General features: G+C 42.8%; 1 protein-coding gene across 1 annotated transcript in view; it reads right to left on the bottom strand.

Annotated features, from left to right (window-relative positions):
* TBX20 (T-box transcription factor 20) overlaps positions 1-25,266 on the bottom strand; it is a 39,032-nt gene extending 13,766 nt beyond the window's left edge. Inside the window, exons 1-6 of the mRNA XM_086847539.1 lie at positions 25,036-25,266; positions 23,068-23,302; positions 21,585-21,749; positions 16,315-16,423; positions 10,644-10,802; positions 7,136-7,212 (exon numbers count right to left, since the gene is read on the bottom strand). Of these exons, the coding sequence (XP_086703665.1) occupies positions 7,136-7,212; positions 10,644-10,802; positions 16,315-16,423; positions 21,585-21,749; positions 23,068-23,302; positions 25,036-25,162 (872 nt within the window). The 5' untranslated portion in view covers positions 25,163-25,266. The remainder of the gene's footprint in view (positions 1-7,135; positions 7,213-10,643; positions 10,803-16,314; positions 16,424-21,584; positions 21,750-23,067; positions 23,303-25,035) is intronic.
* Positions 25,267-25,657: the final 391 nt, after the last annotated feature.

The raw sequence follows: 25,657 nt of genomic DNA, 5'->3' as shown, positions 1-25,657 counted from the left end.
TTATAGAAAGGGTTTAGGGTGCACAGGAAACATCTTGGTATTCTGCAGGTTCTAACCTCTTGTTTAAACATTTCACTCTTGTTTCTGCTGGCAACCAATTCCAAAACTAAACTTCTGGCTAGGGATGCTTTATGTCATGCAGTTCCAAGCTGAGTCTTTGGCCTTGTTTAACTGACAGTGCCCTGTATGTAGAGTAGCCTTATATGAGCAATAAGAAGATGGGAAAATCCTGATGTACCTGACAAATGATTCACTATCCAAGATTTGCCATGGATCTGAACTAGGAGATGGCAGAAAACAGAGTTGGCTTCGTAAGTAGCTGAGGCTCTGTGTGAGGGCGCTCACTTCTTTTGCTGTCAACACAGATTATAGAAATTCTCTCAGGAGATGATAAAGTCCCAGATTACCCTGAGCAGGATCTTTAATCAAGATGGAAGAACAGGGCTTCTTTGTAGGTGGAGGCAGGCATCTCTGATGTCATTTTTTCTGCTCCTTTTGCAATTACTCTACTTCAGCTTTGCATGCACAGCAGCCTGGTGATCACCACGACCCTGATTCTGAATTTGGCAGAAAGGAGATGAAGATGGGAAGCCTACCTTCTCCCTTTGAGACAAGAATGCTGAAGACATATTTAGTGTTGGTGAAGGTGTCAGAAAAGCTGATTCAGAAGTAGCTTTCTGGAACCAAGGCATACCTATCTTAAATCTATACCATGGCTACAAAGAAGATGAAGTTTGATGTAAGGAGCAGCTGTCCCTTCCAAGTGGGAGCCAGGTTCAATCTTCTTTGAAGACAATGCGCTAAAGTCAACGGGCTGTGAGAAAGAGCTAGTGGCTGAGCCAGGCATTCTGAACTAGTGTCTTCTGCACAAGTTTCTATTTCAGGAATGGCTACAAGAGGTACAAATTTCAGAGCAGGGCTATTAACCTCTATTTTTTTTCACTCCTTGCTATCCAAGTGTTAGGTATGCAAAAAGGTAAGGATATTCCTAGAATCTGCTCCCTGCTCCTGGTGTTGTGGAATTTGCTTTTTTGACTTTTTCTTGCTCTTTGCAAGAAAAGGCAATAACAATTTAAAACAAAAAAAAAAAAAAAAAAAAGAAAAAGAAAGAAAATAATAAAATAGTAAAACTGACAATTGTGTTTTGCTTGGCCATTCAGTCCAACAGAAAGAAAAATAAAGAACAGGATATAAAGTGTATGAATTATCAGTTTGCAGCCTGAATGACTTCTTTAGTTCTGCATTTCAAAGGTTTCCTTTTTTTGTAGCTGCCAGTCAGTATGTTTGGAAGAAAGCCCAGATAACAGAAGACGTCAGAAGTGAGGTGAGGTGAAGACAGATGGAATAAATGGACTGAGAAGGCACAAAAATAAACTTGTCGGAAGTCGCACTGTAGTAGAACTCTTTTTTAAGGGAAAAGATGACTAATTTGTCCAAGACACAAGTGCTAAAAACAAGTCTATAAAAAAAAACAAACAAAAAAACCCAATTAACAAAAAAAACTCCCCCCAAAAATCCAACAATAAAACCACTCACGTCCCAAAAAACCAAAACAACACAGCAGGAAGAACACATACATTTCTTTAATAGCACCTATGAGTGAACAGCTTTTGCTGTCAGATATCATTCAGCCTTTATGTTCCTGTGGCTTTTGCTATTTTACATGTGCACAAACATATAGACATATTAATTTTTCTACATATACTTGGTCTTACTGGTTGATGAATATTAGAGGCTGACCACAGGAACATAGTTCAGGCTGTGGAAGGTCCACAGTACAGACCAAATCCTTGAGCAGAACCAGAGCAGTGTAGTAGTTCTGCTCCACTGCTTAGATTAAAACTGAACCAACCAGGGACAAAACAAGACCTACAGGCTACAGTGGCTCGTGTGATCTGGCCCAAAATCTAATCCACAGTCCCAAAACACTTTCACACAAAGTCAAGACTGCTGGGCAAGTGTTGGATGGATGCATTACTGCAAGAATATATACAAGAAAGAAGGAAAATGAGTCTTAAATTATGAAAAATCTAGGATTTGATGACTGTAGAAGAACAAATGTGCTGCCACAATGATGTTTACAGTCACACTCTCAGTAAAAATCCAGCACCTGTAGACGAGCTGTAGCATGCATGGATGTGGCAAAGCCTAGCTGTGAAGCCATGGCATGGGAAAAGTAATGTCATCTATGAAGAAGTGGGATGAAGTTTTCCATGTACTCATTCATCTTTTCTCAATTGCAAATAAAAATGAGAAAACTGTCTTACAGATCTAGCCCTATGGAGCTCCACTTCACCCAGTGGAGCAACCACTTCTTTCTGACTGTAACCAAGTGATGAGAGGTGAGTACAGAGAAGTCCTGTGAAATTGTAGGGGGAAGTCCCTGGAAAATTTTCTCTGGGGTGGAAACCATAGGTCTAATTTGACCCCACCTGGCACTGAATCCCCACCTGTTACGCACACACTACATCTGCATGAGGTGAATGGAAACAACTAGAAAAATATTTTTATACTATTTTGCACAAGTAAGAAGATAGATAACAGAAAACCTAAGTGGAAAATGATCCAGAGTATAAGTCCTTAAAAACTTGGGAACTAGAGAGGATTTAGGTAGCACAGGGGGCTTTCTGCAGGGTGAAGAGTTGCCTGGCTAACAACAAGCAGAGTCAGATGAACCAGATTTGAAGGGAATAATTTAAACATAGGTGTTCAAACATAGGCAGGTAGTGCTTTCAAGTTTTGCCAAGGCATCCAAGCCATCTGCGGTGTTCTGGAAGGGATGATGCAGAAATACCGACAATCCACCCACCCATCTGGAGCAGCAGCTGAAGGCTGGAATAACCTCAGCAATATCTGGAATGGCACTAGATACCAGCCATTTAGATGCCAGAGTCCTTGGTATTGCTCCCTAAATTCAGGACTTGTTCCCCTTTTCCTCTCTGAGCCTAAACATTAGAGATGATATCTCATGGCTGGTTGCTGACATTCACAGACTGACAACTAGCTGAGAATAAAAGATCAGCTGGAATTTTGACTTCCTGGAGAACTATGACAAAGCCGTACTTAACCATGGATGTAGGGGTAGGTCATAGAGCATGTATATATTTCTGGCTGTTGGTAGGTGTCTTTCAAGACTCTAAGAAATTCTTCTAGACCAGCAGTAGGCAATAGGAATGGGAAGGAAGGCAGCTCTGTGGGGTGAGCAGGAGAAGGGGATGGGAGAGAGGATGGCTGTGCTCAGCCCATCACTGAGCACGTGGCTTTGACTGATCCTTCAGCAGGGAAGTGCCCCTATCTAGGCATTAGCATGAACTTTGCTTACAGCCTTGTAAGCCAGCATGATGCATTTCCACATCTCAGAGATGAAGATCCTCAGGGGAAAATCTGGAATTTTATTACCATGCAAATCCAGTTGGGATGCTGCTCTCTAACTTCTCCATCCCCCATCCTTCCCTTCACTGGTTAAAAATTACTTGGATGTGCAACCATACTTTTCCATATTTCCTCTTAAGTATCCCAGAAGACACATGTCTGTATTGGACATGTGCAGATGGGTATACTCATTTAACTCTCTCTTTAATAGTTAAAAATCCATACCCTGAACTTGCCTATCGCATACTTGGCTCCTGCTCTTGAAATTATTACCTTTTTCACTAGATTTTTGAAATGGTAAGTAATTATGATTGTTTTATTTGTCTATTTATTTTTAACAAGCTAATTCTTCACAACAACTCGAAAGATAAATTCAGACTCAAGACAAAAAAAAAAATGCATATTGGGTTCTGCCTCTACATCCTTCATGCCTCTGGCAGTTTTTCTTCAGCAGAAATGCCTCATTACTTGATTTGGCATCCCATAGTCAACACCACAGTATGCTAAACTCCACATTCCGGTAATTGCTGCTAAACGTTCAATTTTTTTGTTCACAACCACTGTGGGAGCCTTTTTATAGTAGAGGAGATGTAAATACCACGTAAAAAGATCAAAAGGTGAGTCAGAAACTTATCTAAATCACAGTAGCTCCAGATAAAGTCTGCCCCATTGCTATAAATAGATTACCACAAGTAATGTAGGGAAAGGGTTGATTGTGAAAGGAGCCTTGCATCCTACAAAAAAAATCAGTATATACCAAACTCACCAAAGATTTTTTTCAATAGTTAAAAGGCCTGCATATAGCTATGAGTAAAAGGAAACCATTCTATGATATTTAGACAGGAACAAAAGAAAACACAGGGCATTTCAAAAGTTTTGCTGTTGCCTACCTCCTCTACTGCTGTGCAAATTTCACCGTCTTTACATACATTATTTCAACTCCAACACATTCAATGCCCACAGATTTAATCCTAAAGGTATTTGCAGCTTGAATTTCTTACATAAGGATCGTAAATCTAGAATGGGAAGCCTGAAATCGTTAAAATCACATATTTATAAAATCATATTCAATTAGGTTAAAAAAGTGCAATTTCTGTCATCATGTCATAAAAAGATGTGTTTTTCTCTCAGATCTACTATAAAGAAAAGCTCCCTATATTGTTACAGATAGAGGCTGTTTTCAATCAGTTACAAGAAGCAATCCAATTACTGGATGGTTTAGTGCAGTAACTGACTCCAGACTAATTTGATTTCTTTAGGTCTCTAAAGATCAATTGATCTGATTTGTTTCCCTCCCCAAAGGCTGTTTAGGAAAAAGCAGGCTTAAATACTTGGAAATGAAATACAAAGCTCTGTGCGCTTTCACACTACTTAGGTCATTTGGAAAAGCTGGGACTCAGGATAAATGAGTGCTGTCTTGGCCCCAGCATCATGGGATGCTTTACGGGAGCCCATTAGGATCACCACGCCACACCGCTGATTGCACACTGCTCGTGCTGAGTGCACGCCTGCCGAGGGAGCAGTGCAGGCAAAGCATTTTCACAGCTTCTAGACAACTATTCCATTTTCAAGAGCTGTGCAAGTGTGCTTTGGCCTTCGCAGTCTTTTCCCTGGAAAATGAGTGTTTTTCTCCAGCAGTGATCTTATAGTTTCCAATTAGACTGAGCAAGAGTCATGCTGTACTATTTGAGATTCAATTAATATTGCAATGGACATCAAATAATAAATTCTTCCTGTTGTCATATCTCACTTTGCTATTTCCTTTGCTGTGTTTCAGATTTCTTTAAGCAATTTTGCTGGTGCTAAGATGAAATCTGTAGAACCTGTGGGCACTTAGAGAATGACGTCCTGATCAGCCTGAGTATTTTAATGGCAGAACTGAATAAACCCTTTGATATTTCTGTACCATTTTTATAACTTAGGCAATTCTCAAATCTGTTTCCAGCCCACTTGCATGTTACACTTTTATTATCTCATGACTTGATGTATTGTGCAGCAGGTTTTATATTTTTAAATACTATTGTAATAGTAATCAGGGCTAAGCTTTCTAATTTAAGTACAAATCAGTACATCAGTACCTGCCCCAAACTTGGGCTCTCAAATCCAGAGTTTTAATGTAGGTTTAACACTTTACACGTTCTGTTTCTTGTATTTGTTGTAGGCTTCCCATTTGTCTGCCTTATCTTTCATGGCAACATTTGTGCCTGGGCTCGGCTGCCTGTCTCAGGCTCTATTCTTACACTTATCAATAAACAAAAGGGCACTGCAGCTTATGCTCAGCATTTCTGACTCCATGCCATGTGCTGTTATAATAAGCTGTCCTCTGGAAAAATTCCCTTCATATCCAGCACCACGATAGTCAGTTCATCTGCACAGAGGCAACTAAGTTTTTCTCCCAGCTTATCTGTTCAGACTCTTTCCGCCCTTGCAAAGCTGCGTCGTTAGATGTCTCCTGTCTGTAAAACAAGGAAACTTCTTCTGACAGGTGCTTCCTTGGCTATTTATTGCATACTAACCTGAGCTTTGGATGTTGTTTACCTCAGTATTCTGTCAATACAGCAGACCATGCTATTTTATTAAATTTGCCTCTTTTCTTTGGTTTGTTTCCATTTTTAATGAAGGCTTTCACTTAAGAGATTTTGCAAGTGTGCACTGCAGCCTACAAGCTTTCTCTCCCCAAAGTCCTGATCTTTTACCCATTTACTCAACAGATCACTTATGATCCAGTCATTAGTAAGGTGTAAAGGGTACCACTATTTCCCATCCATGGGCCTGCTTAGATAGATGTACTTTTGAACTGCTGTAAAGACTTTCTCTAGCTCTGTGGCTATGACTTCATTGAGCAGTTTGTCCCCTGTATGCACCTGTGAAAAAATGATTCACAGATACATCTGGATGTCTCCACATAGGAGCCTGGAGGGTTTTGACCTCTCCAAACTTTCTTTCATGACTGTGTGCTCATAGGAAAAATTGGACGTGCTATATCCATCTCCATCGAGTTCTCTTCCAGCTTAAAGGACACAAGCAGCTTAATTTGCTTCATTTGCCAAGTTATATGACATGATATCATAAAAATGTGACGTGCTGGAAAGCTACCAAGAGATTGAAGTTTATTTCCTAACTCAGCTGTGGGTTAATGCTTCTGTCCCTATGGCAGCAGTTGCTTGTAATGAGCTGTACACATACAAAACAGTTTCCAGATAAAGCTTTCCCCTGGTGAAGCTTGTAATACAACTTTGGTGAAACGAAAATGGCATCTTTGTTGTCAGAGTGGGAGTTATGGGAGCCATCCTGATGGCAGTAATTGCCAATTTGGTGTCTGGGACTGCTGAAGTGAATTTTGGGAGCTCTCCACTCTCTTTTCCACTATGTTGAGCAGTGGGGAGCTGTAAAGATGTTTTTCACAGGACCACTGCCCTTGTTTCCTATTGACCCAATTCACAGCTCTCAACAGGATTAAATGGCATGATAAGAAAAAAGCTTTCCATTCTGAAGTTGTAAAACTGACCCTCTTCTTCCTTCAAGAAGCCCCCTGAGGAAGACTAATATATTGGCCCCAACTGGAACAGATGTCAAAACTCAGAACAGCTCTTTCTTCATAAAGTTTATAAGCATTTTTAAAGGATGTGGAGGAGTCTTACTGTATGCAGCAAGATAACGTTAAAATGCACAGGTTCTCAGGAGTTGAAAGGATGCTTTTCCTACATACCCTCTCTTCTCTTTATCTTATCTGCATGGAAAGTAAACAGAAAGTCCCCATTACCTCTCGATATCAGTGAGTCTGGAAGAGTCACGGAATCCTTTAGCAAAAGGGTTGCTGTCAATTTTCAACTTGGTTATCTGGGAACACAGAAAAGAGCAACATTACACGAATACAGTGTTAGGGTACTGCAGCGTACAAAGTGTTAACCAATCCATCCCCTGTGACTTCACTGCTAATTTTATCCGCGTGCCCTGTGCGTGTGCGCCGCTCCAGAGACTTTGCAAAGCTGAGGAGGCAAACCAGGGTGCACTGCACATATGACAGTGGAAAGGCTTAAAGGGCATGGCAGGCTCAGCCTTCCTGTTGCCTGGAGCATGAAAAACCCACCCATGTACCTCAGTACAGCTTCCAAATACTTTCCCAGCATCAATCAGGTTTTCTTTACCACAAGCAGCACAAATCACCCTGCTCACAGCTGAGCCTGCTTGGTGGAGCTGCACATCAACCAATTCAACAAGCCCAAGCAGCCTGAAGCCATGGCTTCACTACACTAGCACCTTTATTTTTTACTGGGGTGGAAATGTTCTCAGCCAGGCCTACCAGTGACCACACAGGGGCAGTTTAACTGGCTTTATATGAAAAGAGGCTAAGGAAGGGAAGAAAAAATGTGGCGAGAACTCAGATTTAAAGTGACAGAGCGTGGATTGAAGGAGTAACCCCATTGAAACTATCAGTCTTGAAAAACCACAGATCATGAGTAAAAACTATCCTCCCTTCTTCAAAGGTAGCTATAAACCTGCCCAGTCATTCAGTCAGCCTTTCCATTTTGACTGAGCAACTCATTGACCAGGAATCCCTCCTGCCCCAAAACATCTGAGCTCCTCTTTGTGGTGAAACTTCTTCAGGCGAATGGCGGTGGTTTTCAATATGTTTCTTGAGGACCAGGAAAAAAAATGCTCCATTGTTCTTGTGAAATTTTCTATATATACAACCAATTTGGATTTGGTGAATAAAACCTGAGACATCATTGTAATATATGGATTTTCCAGCCATACCTCTTCCTAGAGCTAAAACTAAAATTGTAAGTGAGTGTTAGAGCGTGATAAAAGAAAACATCGGACCCATCCTGCAGCGCAGTGAATGCCACCAACTCTAGCTTAAGGCCATGAAAATCATTTCATATTAAGGGGCTTTGTCAGCCTGACTTCTCTCAAAAAAAGTCTGTATCAAAGAGGCTACAATCTCATTTTTAATAATTGGGCCTCAAGACTCAGGAAAAAAAGAAATGGGATCTTTTCCAAATCCTCAAACAATGAAACACTCTCATCAAACAAATATATTTCAAAATGGGGTGGCTTCTCCCCCAATATAAAAAAATAATAAAGAGGACAAATATGTATTTATATAAAATATTAAAAAAAAATATAAAGGAGACAACTGGACCCAACTTTTAATTCTGAGAAAGAGGTCTTCTGAGGAAAACACAGAGAGGAAGGGACATGCTGATGAAGGGAAATTCTGACTTTTTAATTAATGGCCTGCCAGTTAATTAAAACTCATGGACCTGAGTGCTGGTGGAGGGTTTGAGGCTGTCTCATCGCTCAGGTACAACTGGTGGGAACAACCTTGAAGCCTTGTCACAAGAACCTCAAAATGGCTCAAAAAATTTAGCTATTGGCTCATTCTCCTTCCAAGGCATCCATAAGCCCTCAGCTCATGGTGATGTTGCAGAGTAGCAAGTTAGTGCCTCACATCCAGTGAAGATTTTTATGGCAGCATTTTGAAAACCACCTTGAAAAAAGACAAGCTCTAACTAGTTCCATTGACTGAGATCACCGACACACCAAGCCAACTGCACTACAGAACAATAAGGATGTCTATTCATCTCTTGAGCATATTTTCACCAATCAAACTTCCATCTTCCTGATATTAAAGTTTTGGTATGACATCACAGGAGAAACTTTTTGTATCCACCAAAGCCAGATGAGACTCACAATCATTTATGACCATATTTTTCCTGAGAGACTGTCTCACAAACAATCAGAGAACATCTGCTAGAAAGCATTTTAAAATGAAATCTGACCTACAATTCAACTCTGTGGCAGTGGTTTGACTGTTTAAATAAATGCATGCCCTTTAAATCTTAAATTATGAGATAGTTTGTTGAAAGTGTAATGTATTTAGCTTTTATCTAATAACCTCCAGAAATGTAATCAATCCCTCCTTAAAACAGTTCTGAAAGAAATGGCAAAAATGAAAAAAGGCTCCATTTTCATTAGTCATAAATAAAATGACAACATCAACCTCTAGGGGTTCCGGAGATGTTCCATTGAGAAATTTTCCAGGACTCAATGTATGTGCTTTGGGAAGGTTAGTTTAGAAACATCTCTAGTGTAAATATCATTGTAGACACAAATCCATCCTACAGAAATAAATTCTGGGTTTAGCTGGTTTTGTGCCTGTTAGTATTTTGCTGGTTTCTAAAGAAAGTTACATGGAAAAATCTAGCTGCCTGTCCAAACGTTATTTTCTTGAGATTGCCAGGTTCTGAGTGTGTTTTCTACAGCATTCAGATACAAATCTAAGTCTAAATCAATACATTAAAGCCTTAAAACAGGATGTGGGGTCTGTCATAAGGACTGACTTAATATTACTAATATTATCTTCAGAGCTTCCTTGGCACCCTATGATTTAGTTTCATTTTATTCATAGCATTTCAAAATTTATTTGCTTCATATTAGAAAATGCCTACTTTAAACAATCCAGCAGGTACATTAACTCTGTGATGCTGCCTACCCACATATTTGGACAGTGCCTGTATTTTTCTTAACTTGAGGGAACTAAGGAGCAAAATAGGTGGGTTTTTTTGAATTACCATAGTCAGTAAGCCCTTCAAACATGCTCTGAATGACACAGAAGGCAAGAATGTACTTCCACTGACTTTAATATTAAAGCCCAATCCACCATCAAGCAGAGCCTCTGTTCTCTGATTGTTTATAGACTTCCTAAAATTACTCATTAGCAATCCATTGTTATGATCTCCTCCATTTTGTATATATTATTATTCACTGGCATGCAAATTGAAATTCAAACATCTGGATGTAATCTGGGCAGCCTCTGAAAAGCATATCTCTGAGTGATTTTCCTTACGTTTGAGCCTTACAGCTTAATTAGTCAACTTTTTCAGCCCGTGAAATCATCATGTGCAAACCAGAATCTCTCTCAGCTTCATAGCTTGTGGCATGAAATATCACTGCAAATAAGAACAGTTCTTTAATGAGCTATAATTAGAAAATGACTAAATGTTAATATGCAAGCAGCTTTGTATAGACAGAGGGGAAGACAAAAGAAAGCCTCCTACTTGCCATTTTTACTCTCATGAGTAGTCCTTACCGCTCTTTGAAGTCTGTACTACTACTGTATATTCAGGAATTATTTGTGAATGTGAATAAGATTGGCATGGAAAGGTAGGTAATGGCAGAAATTTTCCTAGTTTAGATTGGGCAGAAGGGAGTTTTCAGCAGGGTGGGATCTAGTTACATCTGTAGAAATTAGCAACTCTACTCACCAATTGATTCTGGTAGGCAGTAACAGCAGTAAAAACTGTCTCTGGAAAGATGAATGTTCTGAACTCTTCTGATTTCAGATTTAGCAAAGAAGCTGTGTGATCCTTCTTCTTAATGATGTGGACCCTTGGCTGGTACTTGTGCATGGAGTTCAAAATGATCTGCAAGGAAGAATGACAGAGCACCGTCCTGAGAGGAAGGTTGACAGGGCCCTCAAAGGCTATTAAACCATGGCGGGGGGTGGCTGGGGGAGGGAAGATCTAATTAACACTGCAGGGGAAGCATCTGAAATCTAACCAGCCAGGGGCTGACTTTCAGAGCAAACTCTCCAGCTCCTTTGGGCAGTTCCAGGAAATGAAGGTGGAAAAGCAGGCATTCCAGGAGCTAGTCTCCTCTCACTCCTACGCCACTGGTGAGCATGCATTTCCTGCGGTGTAAATACCTGTTCCTACAGGTGAGGTGTTTTACATACAGAATTAGTCACTGCCAGAGTGTGCCCTGGTTGGCAGGTGTGAATATGTAACTCCTGAAAGGTAATGGCCAAGAGTCCCCACTTGCAAAAATGCGCAGGTGCAGAATGAAATAGTCACAAATCCCTCATAAAAAAAAAAAAAAAAAAAAAAAAAAAAAAAGACGGAAAAAATTAGACCCATCCAAAAACCTACCAGCAGCAGCACAAACCGTCTGACCAAAAGTAAAACTCCACGTAGCCTTTCACTGTGGCAAACCTTTAAAACAAACTCCTTCGGAACTGCTCCTCACCGCAGACTACCAAAAATGCGAGCAAGGAGGGAAACCAGTATGGAACCCCCAAATGACTGGGTTTTGCTATTCTATCCTCATTAATAGTTGTTTACGAGCTCCCAAAACAATTCTAAACCTAAGCACCAACCAACCAATTTCAACGTTCACTGGAGTCAAACCAAGAGTCCCCCCTTGCTTCAGTTACCACTGGCTGGAGGCCTGTTTGGCGGCCTCTAACCACAGTATTACAATATAAGAATTAAATACAGAGCTCAGCTCACACCAGCCCTTGTTTTGGATATAATCACAGTCACAAGACAAAATTGGCAATGGTGTGGGTGGTTCTATTTTGCAGGGGCCATAACGACATTACAGTCAGCTCCGTACATCTGGAATAGCTAATGTGCATTCCTCAGGAAGCGTTAACTTCAGCTGAAATATAGCAGGAGCGGTGCAGTATTTCATGCTAAGTCAATGAGGAAGGTTGCACATGGCATTGCAGTGGAGAGCACAGAGACAGCTCTATCATGGCTACAATATCCATCAGTTTTTTTCTTTGCTGCTCCTTTGGGGCCAAATATTGCCAAGATTCACACTGTGACATTGAGGGGAGGCACACAGCAACAAGAAAGACATTAAAATGACAGTGAACCATCATCCTGAAAGTGTTGCATGTTTGCTTTAACCAGCTCAGGTCCTTTTTCAAAGTACTTTACCATTTTATATAGGAACAAACACAATGGCCACGGACCTTGCCTTTAATATCCTTAGCGCTTTTCCTTCTCTTTGTAAAATTTTGTCTTGCCATCCTAGTTACTTGGAGTGCTCTAAGCAGACGGAAAAGACATTTTAAAGCAGGGTGTGTGGATGGTGAAGAGCTTACTGAGAGGTTAGCCCACAGACTTTGGTGCTTTCCATTGCCTTCCATGGCCATGATGTCCACACCAAGGCATTACATCTGAGCAGCACTCAGGTGGAAGGAAGAAAAAAAAATGTTGAGAGCAGCTCCCACACATGCCCTTTCCTTTCACTCCTCTCTGAATGCTAATTTTGATAAAGGAACTACATTTCTCAAACAAAACTGTGTAATCCCTTATGAAAATTTTCCAAAAAATAGAATGCACATACCCTTGCTGTGGTACTCTGCATTTCCCACTCCCACCAGAGGCAAGTCTGGTCGTTCATGTACAAAACAAGTACCGAATGCAGCCAGGAGGTCACAAAAGACCCATGACCAAGGTAAATGTGAACATTTCCTTCATGTGAGGGTCTGTATGTGTAGTTTTCCACCTGTACCTCCACACAAGCTGCTGATGATATACAAAGACTCTCCTTAATACCTGTGCAACTTCTTGAGTTAGGACCATATAAAAATAGCCCAAAGGAGTTAGATCCATAGGGTGCTCCTCACAGAGTAGTCTCCAAGAGTGGCCTCAAAGTCCAAGCAGTCCACTCCTGCATGATGTAGCTATCAGAAAATCCCTTATGCCAACTCAGTGACAATCCTGCTGGCATGTCCCAAGAGATACATCAGGTGCCCATATATTCATGGCAACCCCCCTGCACACAGTTGCTGGCAGCCAGAGGCCCCCAGCTACCCCATCTACCTTTGTGCTGACAGCCTGAGGCAGGGGAGATGACCAGGATACCTTCTTACTGGATCCTGATTGCTGTAAGGTCAGGCAGGTTTGTAGGCATCTGGCTCACACTGGCTACAGACCAGTCACCAGAGGCAATCTGGATGCCAGCTGCAAAATTCCAAGGTGGTTTTGAATTCAGGAACTGTGCTGTGAATGAAGCTTCCATATTCACCAAATAATAGCATTACCATGTAAAGTTTTCTTTCTGAAAGCATGGGGTTCCTAACTTCTATCTGGTTGACTAAAAAAAAACTTGGGCATAACTCCTTGGAGTGTGTGGAGTGGATATTCCACACACCCTGCTTTCACAGTTATTTATTAAACATGTTCACAGCTTTGAGTTTGCTTTTGCATAGATTCATGTGTTTGAGTAAATGCCAAAAAAACAATTACAATAATGTGTACACTCATGGTTCACCTCACCATAAATCAAAAATGATGGCACTCCAATGAAGGGCAATGAAACGTCCTAAAGAAAGCACTCGATATGAAAAATATCACTAAAAACTAGGGGGAAAATGTCGCATTCATAAATATTTCGCAGTCAGGAAAATGGCAATTACTTGCTTGGCTGTAAAAATCTAAAGATAGGAGTCATTTCCTTTCTCTGGTAAGGATATCTGAAAGTTTTTCCATGGAGTGAGCTGTATGCCGTGCACACAGAGATAAGACTTGTGCCTGAGGCTTGGGGAGAATATGTGCATAACTCTGGGGTTACACATGCTGCTGGAGGTACACATCAGAAATGCTTGCCAACTCCAAAAGTCTCGGAACACGAGAAAACAAACATATGGTAGAACAAACAAATGCCTCTCCTCTCTACAGATTCCTTTTCAGGAAGTGAACCACCCTGCAAATAAACCACAATTACCTTAACACCCCAAACTGTCTTCTGGATGGTGAAGAAAGCAAGCAACTAGAACAAACTGGAATTAGGTTGGATTCATTTTCCATACCTGTAACTGGTATTTAAAGGCGTCATCCAAACTTCCTCAGGAACCAACACACCTTATCGAATATAATTAAAAAGTGAAGACTGGCTCTTTCAAACTGAAGGGAGAGATTTTAGGAGGAGTTTCAGCTCTCTTCTTCTCTTCATTCACAGGAGATTGGAAATGCCATGGACCATAGCACAGTGAATCCTCCTTAAAGGCTCCAGAGGACTGATTCCATCCTTAATTCTACTGATGGCAATGATGGCATTTGCATAGCTTCAGTAAGGCAGCACGTAAAACCTGACGGCCTCATTTGGAACATAAACCCCCACAAAATATTTAAAAGAGAGTGCTCTGTGAAGGGGTAACACCTGTCACTCAAATCTCAACACAGGATCAAGACTTCAGGGCTTAACTGAACACACAAAAGTTTCCATTGTCCTTGGCTGTCCAGAGCCTTTGTGTAAAGAACGGGATCGACCTCTGCGTCTCTGGAAATTAATGGGAAGGCGCATCTCAAACACTACGGATCATTTTCTCCTGCTGCCTCTATTTGAGACGATTACATCTTCTTGCTCTGCCACATGTCTCTATTCCCGACAGCTCCTCAGACCTACTTCTTCTTCCTACTCCTCTGGGCTTCTGGGAACTGCAGCTCTCCTAACTAGCTTGCAATATACTGCTGCGAGCCCTTTATTAGAGGCACACATGGCCCCTGTTATGATGAAAAATGCTTCTTTTTAAGTGCTCACGTATACTGCTCTATCATCACTCGGTGATAGAGCCCACAAATCTTCAGCTTTGCCCTTCTACAGATTATGAAATAAAAGAGAGGAAAAAAGCAAAACCATTCTCCGCTAGTCCTGAAGGGAACAACGGTTGGAGCTGGGTTCAAGAACAATATACCCACATATGGATCTCTACAAAAGAACAACACAGAGGCATCTATCTGGGCTTTCCTTTGTTTATTTGTTTGGGGTATTCAGCTATTTTTGATGCTGTTATTTCCAGGATGTATTTTAAATGAGCATGGCTGTGGTTCAATTCTCAGTTTGTGAAATGAGTGAAAATTCTCTTTTGGATGAGAAACATTTGTACAGAGCATAGCTGAGACAAATAGCCACTGTATCCCACTGTCCAGGCAATAAATACCACACTAGGGACTTCTGATACATCGTATTCTGCAATTATTCAGCTGAACGAATTCATTACCCCTACCCATGCTTTAGAATTCAAAATCATTCCTCTCTTCCCAACACCTCATTTACTAACACTGTCTTTATGCTTGTTCTTCTGAACTGCCCTGTTCTCTGCCAACAATCCTTTCAAATCCATCCCCTTGCTCCTTCTGCCTTCCCTAAGAGACTCACCACGCCCAGAAGCAACTATTTTAGCTCTTTCTTTGAAATATGGAAGCTCTATCTAGACATTCCTGTACTTTATAGGTACTTTTATGGAGAGGACAGGACAGACAATACCTATTCTTACCACCTACCACTGGGTAGTCAGGTAACTAAAGGAGTTGTCCCCACTGATGGAGCATAGCAGGAGCCCATGGCAAGCACCTCTCAATCCTATTTACCATCATCCAGCCTCAGGACTTGTGACAACGAACTGGCACCAATCTGGGACCTGTCTCCTTCAGAGGCCCAAGACCACCCTGTGGCACCTTGACTTGCAGTTAGCCTACAGTAATTTCAAGGGCAATTGAGGTACATTTATGTTTTATAATTCAATAGACCCTGCTTTGGTGTCAGGTCAGTATTTGCTTCTGACTCTGAGCCCATGCTGCCACGAGTCTGGAAGTAAAAGAGCTGTTATTGACAGACCCAACCCTAACAGGTGGCCTGAAGTGACCTGTAGGGAGTTTCCAAGCACGTGGGTTTGCTGGCCACAGCATGTGGCAGAGCATACTGACAAGTCACAGCAAAATGCAAGCAGAAGCACAACAAAAGGCTCACCTACCTTCCTTCTACCCCTTGCTCTGACGCTCAGCTCCACCCTGAACTTGCCCCTGATGGATGTTTTTCCTCTAATGGAAGTAGAAGGATGATTTGAAACACTGATCCAGGTTCTACCTTATGAAATATTACAGAAAATCCTGACTTGAAAGCTGCCTGTTCCTCAGCAACAAAGGAATACAAAAGTACCCTTAAATGTGTTAAACCAAATACATTCAAGCTTCACGCAACATCTTCCACCACTGTGGTATGAAGGGCCGGCTAAAAGAGGTGTACCATGGGGGCCATGGCAGCCTTTCTCCGTGGCAGTCTCTCTCCCGTTTAGCCCTGTGGCACAAGCAAGCAATTCCTTGGTTTATTTCTTTTCCCTTTCCCCCCCATAGAGCTACTCACATGGCCATGCTGATCCAGCTCATTGTTGGTGAGTTTGACTTTTTCAAAGGACACCATCTGCTTCAGCAGTTGCTCTCCTGTGAACGGGGAATCAGGGTGCACATACAACCTAAAAAACACAGGGAAAATGCCTGCTCAAAATAAAATCTCTCCTCTGGGCTGGTGTGCTTGTGGGCACCAATTCTGTATGAAGTTAAAATGCACATATCATTTTGCTTTCAGGATATGCAGTGTTTTCACGGGCATGGACTTCTGGAGAGCTTAGGGTAATACAAATCTGCTGCTAGAACATGACACCATCTCCCCCCAAATAAATGAATTCCTGAAATAAAGTTATTCATGAAGGACAGTAAAGCAGTAAAGTATTATTTAATTCACTGAAACATAATTGAGAATCCTGTGTCTGAGTGCTAGACTGCTCCTTAACCATACTTATTTTTTTATCCCACTATCTAAAATGGAGACTTTAACATTCCCTGTTGTGTCTTTTCCCAAATGAAAAATTGATCACGTCTTTCCCCACAGCTGTACTAACAAGCACTTAAAATAACAATGACTACAACTCCAAGAGAAAAAACATGGTGTCATTACAGAGATAATGGGGGAATGCAGATAAAAATGCATTTTTCTTTATATGTAACATTAAGCCGTGATAATGATTTTAACCTGCACTCGATCACACATTCGCTGTGGTGACGTCTGTTTATAAGAGGTTGAAGGCTGCAGTCCAACACAGTGGTCTGACATGAAAAATCAGTTGCAGCTCTGCTATTAACAGTCCTACACTTGGGAAATTAAGCAGAAGAAAAGGAAGGAAGAAGACATGCAGATACAGTGATATATATATCACAACTACACTAATTACAAGTGCCATACTATTTAAGAGCAATGATTTTATAGGAATAATGTATTGCCGGAAATTATGAACTCAACTCTTCTTTTGTGATGGCAAATTAAGAGCTGGACTAGACCTTCAGCTAGTGCAAGCCAGCCCTGTTTTGCTGCTGTCTGCATTGGTTATCACTCACTGAGGGCCTGACTCTCATTTTGGGTGATGTCTTTAGCCACACAAATGACTTTCTTCCATTAGGTGGGTGGGGCAGAACTGAGCTGCTAGGTTAGGAAGATAAACATTTGTCCTTGTTGTTGAGCTACGATTTTAGAATGGAAAAACCACTAAATGGTGGGGCGTAACTCTCCAGTAGAGCATGCTGATCCCTAATCAAGGAATGCCCATAGCAAAGACACTGGGGAGAATAGCCCTGTTGCTCAAAGAGGAAGGAGATTTGATCCTGTATTCTGTTTTTGCCAGCAGAATCCCCAAGACACAGTGAAACCAAAGTTTTACCAGCACAGCTCGCCTCAGATGTGCAGGATGTTTTCCTTACATTGATCCAAAGCACAGCTTGGCTGCTCTAGCTATGTCCATGGGAGGGATGCTGAGCCAGGATTCCTGTCACAATAAAATATTCCTAGCATGCAGGCGTCCTCACTGCTATCAACTCTACTGCTTGCATTGCAAAGCTCTCGAAAAATGGGGATGTATCTGAAATACCAAGACCTAGAATCATGTTATGTCAAAAGAATCTTAGCTATCATGAAAATTAGCTTTGTCTTCCTCTAAAAACTGTGAAAATGTCAATATTTAGAACCCCGAATTAGAGAAGGCAAAACAAAAAGTTCCAAAGATGCCCTGCAACTTTTCAGCCAGCCTCTTGTGACTTTTTTTTTTCTTTTTTTGAGCCTGACTCCTAATTTTGAATGTCTGGATAGCTAATAATGTTTACTGTGAGCACAGCATCAGACTCAGCAAGGTTTGGCTAATTGGGACCAAGAAGCCAAAGTATTTCAAATATGTGCAGGGAATGAGTAAAGACCTCCCTGTGCTGAAAAGCTGAGTACAATTGTTTTACACCATCAGCATTGTTAATGCTGGGCACTGCTTTAAAACTACCAAGTGCCTGTAAGCAGAGTGCTAAGAGGAAGGTCACTGAAGGATGGGCACCAGAATGTCAATTACTGAAAAGCAGTAACAGACCTTACTTTTCTTTACCCATTCGCTACACCCCAACAATCCCACTGCAACCCGGGGTTCCATCTGGTGACCTAAACTTATTTCCCACACTTCTCCCACAGCCAGAGCTTGCACACCTCGGGGAAGAGTGTTGAACACTTGACAGAGTGGTTTCTGAAGCAGAAGTTGGCAAGACCAGGAGTGAGCACGAGCAAACAGGCCAGCGAGATAAATGCGCACATTCCAGCGCGGCACACGAGGCTCTCCCAGAAGTTTGTCTGGTATCTGCTGCCTAAGGCCAGCCAGATGTGAGGGGCTCCTCGCTTCGATTCACAAAGGATTTAGGAGCCATATTTGGATGTGCATTTGCTCTGCAGTATATAATGTTTCACGATATAAGGGTACTGCTTCTTTCTTGTGTATTTTGGAATGCAACACCGCACTCCCTCTATTTAGTTTAACAGCTGGTCTGGTCCCACAAGCCCCATGCATGCTACTTTTATTTACCATAATGTCTCAAATAATTTTCAAAATATAATACCTTTTAAAGGTTTCCTGCCTAGAGTTCTCCATATGTCTGTAAACATTAAGTTCATTAAACAAATTATAGAGACAAATACAGTTTAAAAAAAAAATAGTAACAAACTTTTGAGTGAAAGAAATGAGGCAATAATGGAAGAAGATCAAATAAAGGTACATGCTGAAACTTACTGAACTGATGTTTCACACAGTCTTAACAATGTGGAAGGCAAACACAAAATATCACATAGGAACTCTATCCCCAGATACCACTTTAGAAGATTTACAAAAGACTTTCTGAAAAGTATTTTTATTTAAGTGTTCATTGCAACATAAACTTGTTCATTGCAACATAAACTTGTCTTCAACATTGACAGCAGGAAGACAAGGATAAAACTGGTTTTAATAGAAAGTTCCCTGAAGGGCTAATCTTTCAAACAGAATCACAGAATACTTATTAATTTAAAAAAAAAAACAAAAACAAACAAAAAAAAAACAACCCTACAAAACTGTCGTGATGTTGAAAGTTATTTTTATAATGGAAAGAGTAAAACCATCGAACTGGTTCAGTCCTGCAAAGTCTTACACCCAGACACAATGCAACTCATGAATTATACTGTGCCTGGGCAGAGGCAGGCAGTGATGTGTGTGGGGAGCAAGTACCTCATTACCAGTGCCCAGACACTAAACACACACACACCTCTCTGACGTTCCTCAAGCAGGGAGAGCTAAAACCCTGCCTTTGGAGGACAAGAAATCATAACTTTTTTAAAGGTTTCTGTTACTGGAGCAGGACCAAACTTGTTTCAAGATGGAAGGAGAACTACTTTTAATCTGTTCAAGCAAGACTGAGGCCTCCCACCTGAAAAGATGCATTAACACTCTAGGAGAAGCACTGGTACTGCAAACACTGGCACGTTGAACTTCTTGGCACCCTTTTCCTCATCAAAGTGTAAGGAGGAAAAAGTGCATGAATGATCAGAGATCAATAGTCTGTGTAACTAAGCATCCTGCAATTGAGGCAGGAAAGATGTACATTCACACACAGGAGCAAAGCATCCTGAAAATGGAACAGCAGACACATGCATTTGCACATAGGAACACTGATCTGCTGGGGGCTCACAAAGTTACCACAGTACAATAAAAATGACTATTAAACTTCAAGAAGGTTTTTTCCAATACTCAGTAAGGCAATTGCTAATTATTCCAGTCTCTTGTCTTACGTTCTAGTTATTTCCTTGTTGAGCGAGTCTATGCCAGAAAGAATGCCAATTAGAAATCTATTTAAAGGTATCCCAAAAGGGGCGTGAACAGAAAAATAAGAAGGGGGAAACCCTGCCTTAAAACTATTTCTGTTCTTCTGTTATTTCTTCTTTTGATGCTGACTCCTTTGGAGCAGGATCAGTGTTTTCTCTTTGGGTTTTGATCAGTGCCCATTACAATACGTCAAACGAAGCCCTCAGACGTTAACCGCACTGCAAGAAGGAGTTTTTGGCCATGAAAACAAAGCAGACATAACTCCTAGGTTGCTGTCTTTAATCACAGCTTCTCAGCTTGCGCTTTTTGTTTGTTTACTTCCCTGAACAGCCTTCCAGAGATCACCAGAGTCACCAAGATTTCAATTCAATGATTTATATAAGGAAATCATGCAGAATTTGGTGCCTATACTCACACATCAAAAAAAAATTGTTTCCATTTCTTGTGTTTCACTTATAATTTCTGCCCCTGTAATAAGCAAGTTCTTAACCCTGGGCTAAGCCACCTGGAGCAGATCTGTGTTCCTGTGTGGAGCCCTCTGCAAGAAGGTTCTTTGAAGCCAGAGAGGCATCCGCGTTATTTCCATATCTCCAGCTCTGACTCAGCAAAGCCTTTCGACATGTGCTGCAGTCTTACTGGACTTGGGGACTGAAGTAGGTACAGAAGTGCTGGCCTGAACACGATGAAGTGTGGGTCTCCTCTGAAGTGCCCTCCCACTGTACAGCCCAGCCCTGCAGCCTCAGTTGCCCAGCGCTTAAAGGAATCAGTCATTAATTACATTAATGGAATGACTTTAGAAATAAAATTTCTGAAGCATGTTTCTGTAAAGAAAAGGGAATTTATTTTACAGAGGGCTTTTTTCCTAATGTCTCATAATATTTCATGATTTCTTAATGAAAAGAAAAGTAACTGTGCCGAGAAACTGTTCTGTACTTTGCCTGCTGCCCAATAGATGATTAAAATCAAGAATAAAATCATTGGTTAGCAAATGCTAACCTATAAATGCTGGATATGTTACAGAAATAATATAATTTCAAGCATAAACAGCAATGAGCTGCAATTTATTTCTACTTTGGCTTGGCTGGTAGTGCCTGGATTGCTTTGAATTACGAGGTCAAATATTGGGGAGGCAAATCCAAGAGACAAATCAGTTCTATTTCTTTTTAAAGTTTTCTTATCTGAATCATGACAAACTCCATTTAACACAAACAAACAAACAAACAAACAATAGATATAAAAGAACTCTTAACCAAATTCTGCATATCTTGGAATATTCAGCAGAAATCAAACCTCAAGCAGAGATTTGAGGCCAGATTCTGCAACACAAAAATTGCAATCAGAGTTTTGTAACCAACTTTGTTGAACATGGACTCAAAATCTCAGAGTACTGTTTGTAAACAGAATGAAAAGATAATGCAAGATATTTTTGGGGAAAAAAAAAAAAAAAGATAAATAAAAGACCAGCAATAAATCTACAAACCTTGCAGGGAGAGGAGGGTCAGCTTTTCCAGCCACTAACCAGGAAGACCTGTGGTAGGCATATCTATATCTTTTATTGTCCACAGGAACGATATCCATTAACACAATATATTTCGCCTCAGGATCCACTCCCGAGAAAGAAACCCTGATCGTAGGAAACATTCTCCTGAAAAAAAAGGGCAAATCAGAAAATAAATATTTGGGCAAAATCAGAAATAAGAGAGCATTTGAAAAGCTGTTAAAAGTAAGAATTATATTTAAATCCCCTGAAAATCTTAGGGCATCTATTGATTTTGCTTTAACATAATGGGAGTTAAATCTTGTGTCTCTCTAATAAAGAGAAAAAAAGCAGCTTGAAATCGAAATGATATTTGGAAGCAAAAAGAAAAATATGGTAAAGGTGAAAAAGTAAAGGAGAAATATACTATTTCCTGTTAAAAGTACACAACGATGTCAGCAAATAGTTGTAGCTAAAGTACAGATACTTAGAAACTTGAATTTTCTTTTCATTATTTATTTTTTACAAGATCCATACTACTGTAAGGGAAATATTCCAGAAATTATTTCCGTGGTTATTCTCACATATTTCACATGAGTGTTTTCTTAAGCCTGCTCCCAATGTTTTTGAACGGAATTTTCAAAACTAAAACATTTATCTTCTGTATGAAACTTTCAAGAAAACACAGTTTTAAAATGTAAGGTTTTCGCATAGACCAGAAATAAAGAATTAAACAAACAAACAAATAAATAATTTTTTAAAAATAAAGATATAAATTATTTTTGACGGTTTAAAATTTTGAGCTTTAAATTGCATGTTTTATACCTATTCAAAAAAACCCCAAACATATACCTATAGAGCCCACCAGTTAGGAAAAAAAACAAAGCAATTTCAGGCAACTCCGTTAATAAAAAGTAACTTTGGGGATTAAAAAAACTCGAAAAGATATTTGGCTCCTCCGGACTGTGTTTGACTGATCCAAACCCCACAAGCTTTACTGAAGAAAACGGCATAGCTCGATGTAAGAAGAAAGCCTGGAATTCTTTTGCGTCTTTTTGCAAGAGAGAAAAGAACAAACTAAAGCGAGCTCTGACAGAATCGAGACCCCGCGTTTCCCTCGCTCTGCACCGACCCAGCGCCTCGAAATCACCGCGGGATTTTAGTCACAGACCTGATTATTAGGGAAGCGCCACTTCTTCCCTGCAGCCAGGCTGGCCGGGATGGATTTGAGCCTGCCCGCACCTCGCTGCCGGCCCCGGCCGCCTCTCCCTGTGCCCCGCGGGGCTCCGCGCTCCGCACCCCCAGCGCCGGGCTGGGCAAAACGGGGCTTCACCTTCCTCCTCCTCCTCCTCGCCTTAACCCAGCCCTGCCCTTCTGCCCGTACAAAAGAACTGCGGGGACTCGCTAACTTTGACGTTTTTATCCCCGTCCAAAGCCGCTTTTCGAAAGATGCCCAGAGGGAAACCCCGGGGCTGCCCAGCCTTACCTCCCGGATTTGGTGATGATCATCTCGGTACCCAGCTCATGAAACTTGTCCCAGAGCTCTTTGGTCTCCAGGCTGCAGGAGATTTTGGCCATCTCCTCGCTGGGGATGATGGGGGTGGTGGGGATGAGGGGCTCGGTGCACAGGGAAGAAGGGCTGCTGCTAAAATCCCCGTGAGGATCCAGGCTGGATAAATCACTCAAAGGCTGGGCGCAGGAGGATTTCTCAACGAATTGTTCTGCAGGGTTTGAAGAAATAGAGAGAGAAAGAGAAAGAGAGAGAGAGAGATGATTCAGCCAGGACAACGCGACCACCAAGACAAGCTATTTTAAATACACACACACACACACACACATATATATATATATATATATATATATATAGGAACCACGGGAGGCTGCTCCTGGATTGCGCCGCTGTCAGAGAGCGCAAGGCGAAAGGAGCCCGAGCGCGGCCGCGCAGCCTCCGCGCTTCCTTCACGGGGAAGCGAAGCCCAAACACTAATTGAACAGCGGCCACGGGCTCACCCTCGCGGAAAACTGGGTCTGCCTTTCTCACAGCCGGTTTGCTGACACTGAAGCCGCTCCTTTGGAGAAGCGGGCTCCGGGGGAGCTGCGTGCGGCCGCGCACCGTGCGCGGGTGCCGTGGCCGCCGCCGCCGCCTCCCGCCCACCCCCGCAGGCCCCGGGAGGCTCCGGGCGCTTCAGCGGCTCCGCTGGCAGCTTCGGCCGGAGGCGAGGCCAGCAGGCAGAGGGGCTGCGAAGGCTCTGCCCGGCCCCAGATGCGGCACCGGGACGCGGCGACGGATCCGCCGCCCGGCGCCAAAGAACGGGAGGAGCACGAACGCGCCCTGGCCCTCCAGGGAAAGGTTTTGCCTAAAGCTCCAGTTAATAAAAACCGAGTCACAGGCAGTCGTTCTGATTTTTGGTTGAACGACGTGAGGGAAGGGCTTAAAAAAAAAATTCAAAAGTTAAATTAGAGTTTTCAGAAAAAAAACACAAAACAAAACCAAAACCAACAAAACAACAATCCCCACTAAGTTCAACACAAGCCCATGTAAATACGCCTACCGGGAATAATACAACATTCCCGGCCTACATTAGCGCCCAGACTTAAAACTGAAGTTCACAATGAATCCCTAAACTATGTGAAATCTTCTGAGACAGTTGATTAGGTGCAGCAGACACTGAGGAGCTGCCTTTTCTAAATTCTTTTAAGATTGAGTGTAATCCTGTTCATTGGCGCCCTGAAAGCTTAACACATATTTTGTAGTTTTCTGCGAACTCCTGGATACACGCAAGGATGACAAACCCCAGAATCTTGGAGAGGGGGAGGAAGGGAAGATGTTAATGGTTTTTAAAAGCTTTTCAGGATTCTGAATCGAGGCAACCAAATAGAAGCGGAATCGCTTACCCGAAAATCCCAAGCGCTTACAAAAAACTCCCGGTCTGTGTAGAGCAAAACAGCCCATATGAGCCTACATCGAGCAACTGTGGAGTGAAGGGATTTTCAGTTCTACACACAAGTTTTTCTACCCCTTGTAAGTCTACGTACTACGACGGAAAGTCTCTAATTTGACTTCAGAACCCGGGTGGATTTGCAATAAATATTTAAGAGATTAATTTCATGTCAGCGATGAGAAATTGAGCTACCTTAGAGAGCGGGATTATTCTACAAATGGCGAAGCTGAATGAATAAGAGGCATAACTGAAACTGGAGGAATTTAGGAAACTCTTTACGCTATAAAGAGCCGCGCCCAAAAATGACCGTGGGTGATGAAGGCACTCAACCTTCAAGCTTAGGTGGTGCTGCTTTTCCCTCTGCAGGGGAAACCTTCGGGCAGGGGGGACGAGCCGCTGCCCGTCCCGGCTGCCGGAGCGCTGGAAGAGCGAGCCAGGGCGGACAGGGACAGACGGACGGACGGGAGCTCCGCACCCCACGGACACCGGCGGTCACCCGGGTCCCCACTCACCCAGAGGCTTGATGGTGCTCTCGGGAGACTCCTTGTCCTTGGAGCTGCCGCTCGACATGAGGGCTGCGATGGAGAAGGCGTTGGCCCGGGAGGAGAGCTGCGGCTTGGGGGGCGGCGTGTACTCCATGGCCGCTGTGCGGGGACTCGCTGCGGCGCTGCCCGGACGGGGCGGGCGGGAGGAGCGGCCGGGGATGGCGGAGCCGGGATACCGGGAGCGCTCTGCTCCCGCCGCCGCGCGCTCCCCCGCCTTAACGCGGGGCCGCGGAGATCCTATCGGCCGGCGGCCAATCGGCGCCGGGACACGTCAAGGGCCCCGGCCCGGCCCGGCCCGGCCGCGGGGGAGGGGGCGGAGGCGGGCGGCAGCAGCAGCAGGAGGAGGAGGGACGGGCGGACGGACGGAGGGAGGGAGGGAGAGAGGGGAGGCAGGGAGAGAAGGGGAGGGCTCTGGCCGCCCGCAGGGTGGGGAGGGGGCGGCCGGCCCTCGGGACGGCTCCCCGCAGCCGCTCCCCTTTAGGGCACCCCAACCCCGCTCCCCGCAGGGGCCCCGGCTGCGGTTCGGGGAGCGCCCTCCGCTCCTCTGAGCCCCGGGGGCGGGAGGGGGAGGGCAGGGCAGGCCGAGCGG

Source organism: Cyanistes caeruleus, chromosome 1, assembly GCF_971803275.1.
Source record: "Cyanistes caeruleus chromosome 1, bCyaCae1.hap1.1, whole genome shotgun sequence".
Classification (NCBI taxonomy): Eukaryota; Metazoa; Chordata; class Aves; order Passeriformes; family Paridae; genus Cyanistes; species Cyanistes caeruleus.
This window is presented reverse-complemented; position numbering and strand designations above follow the sequence as displayed.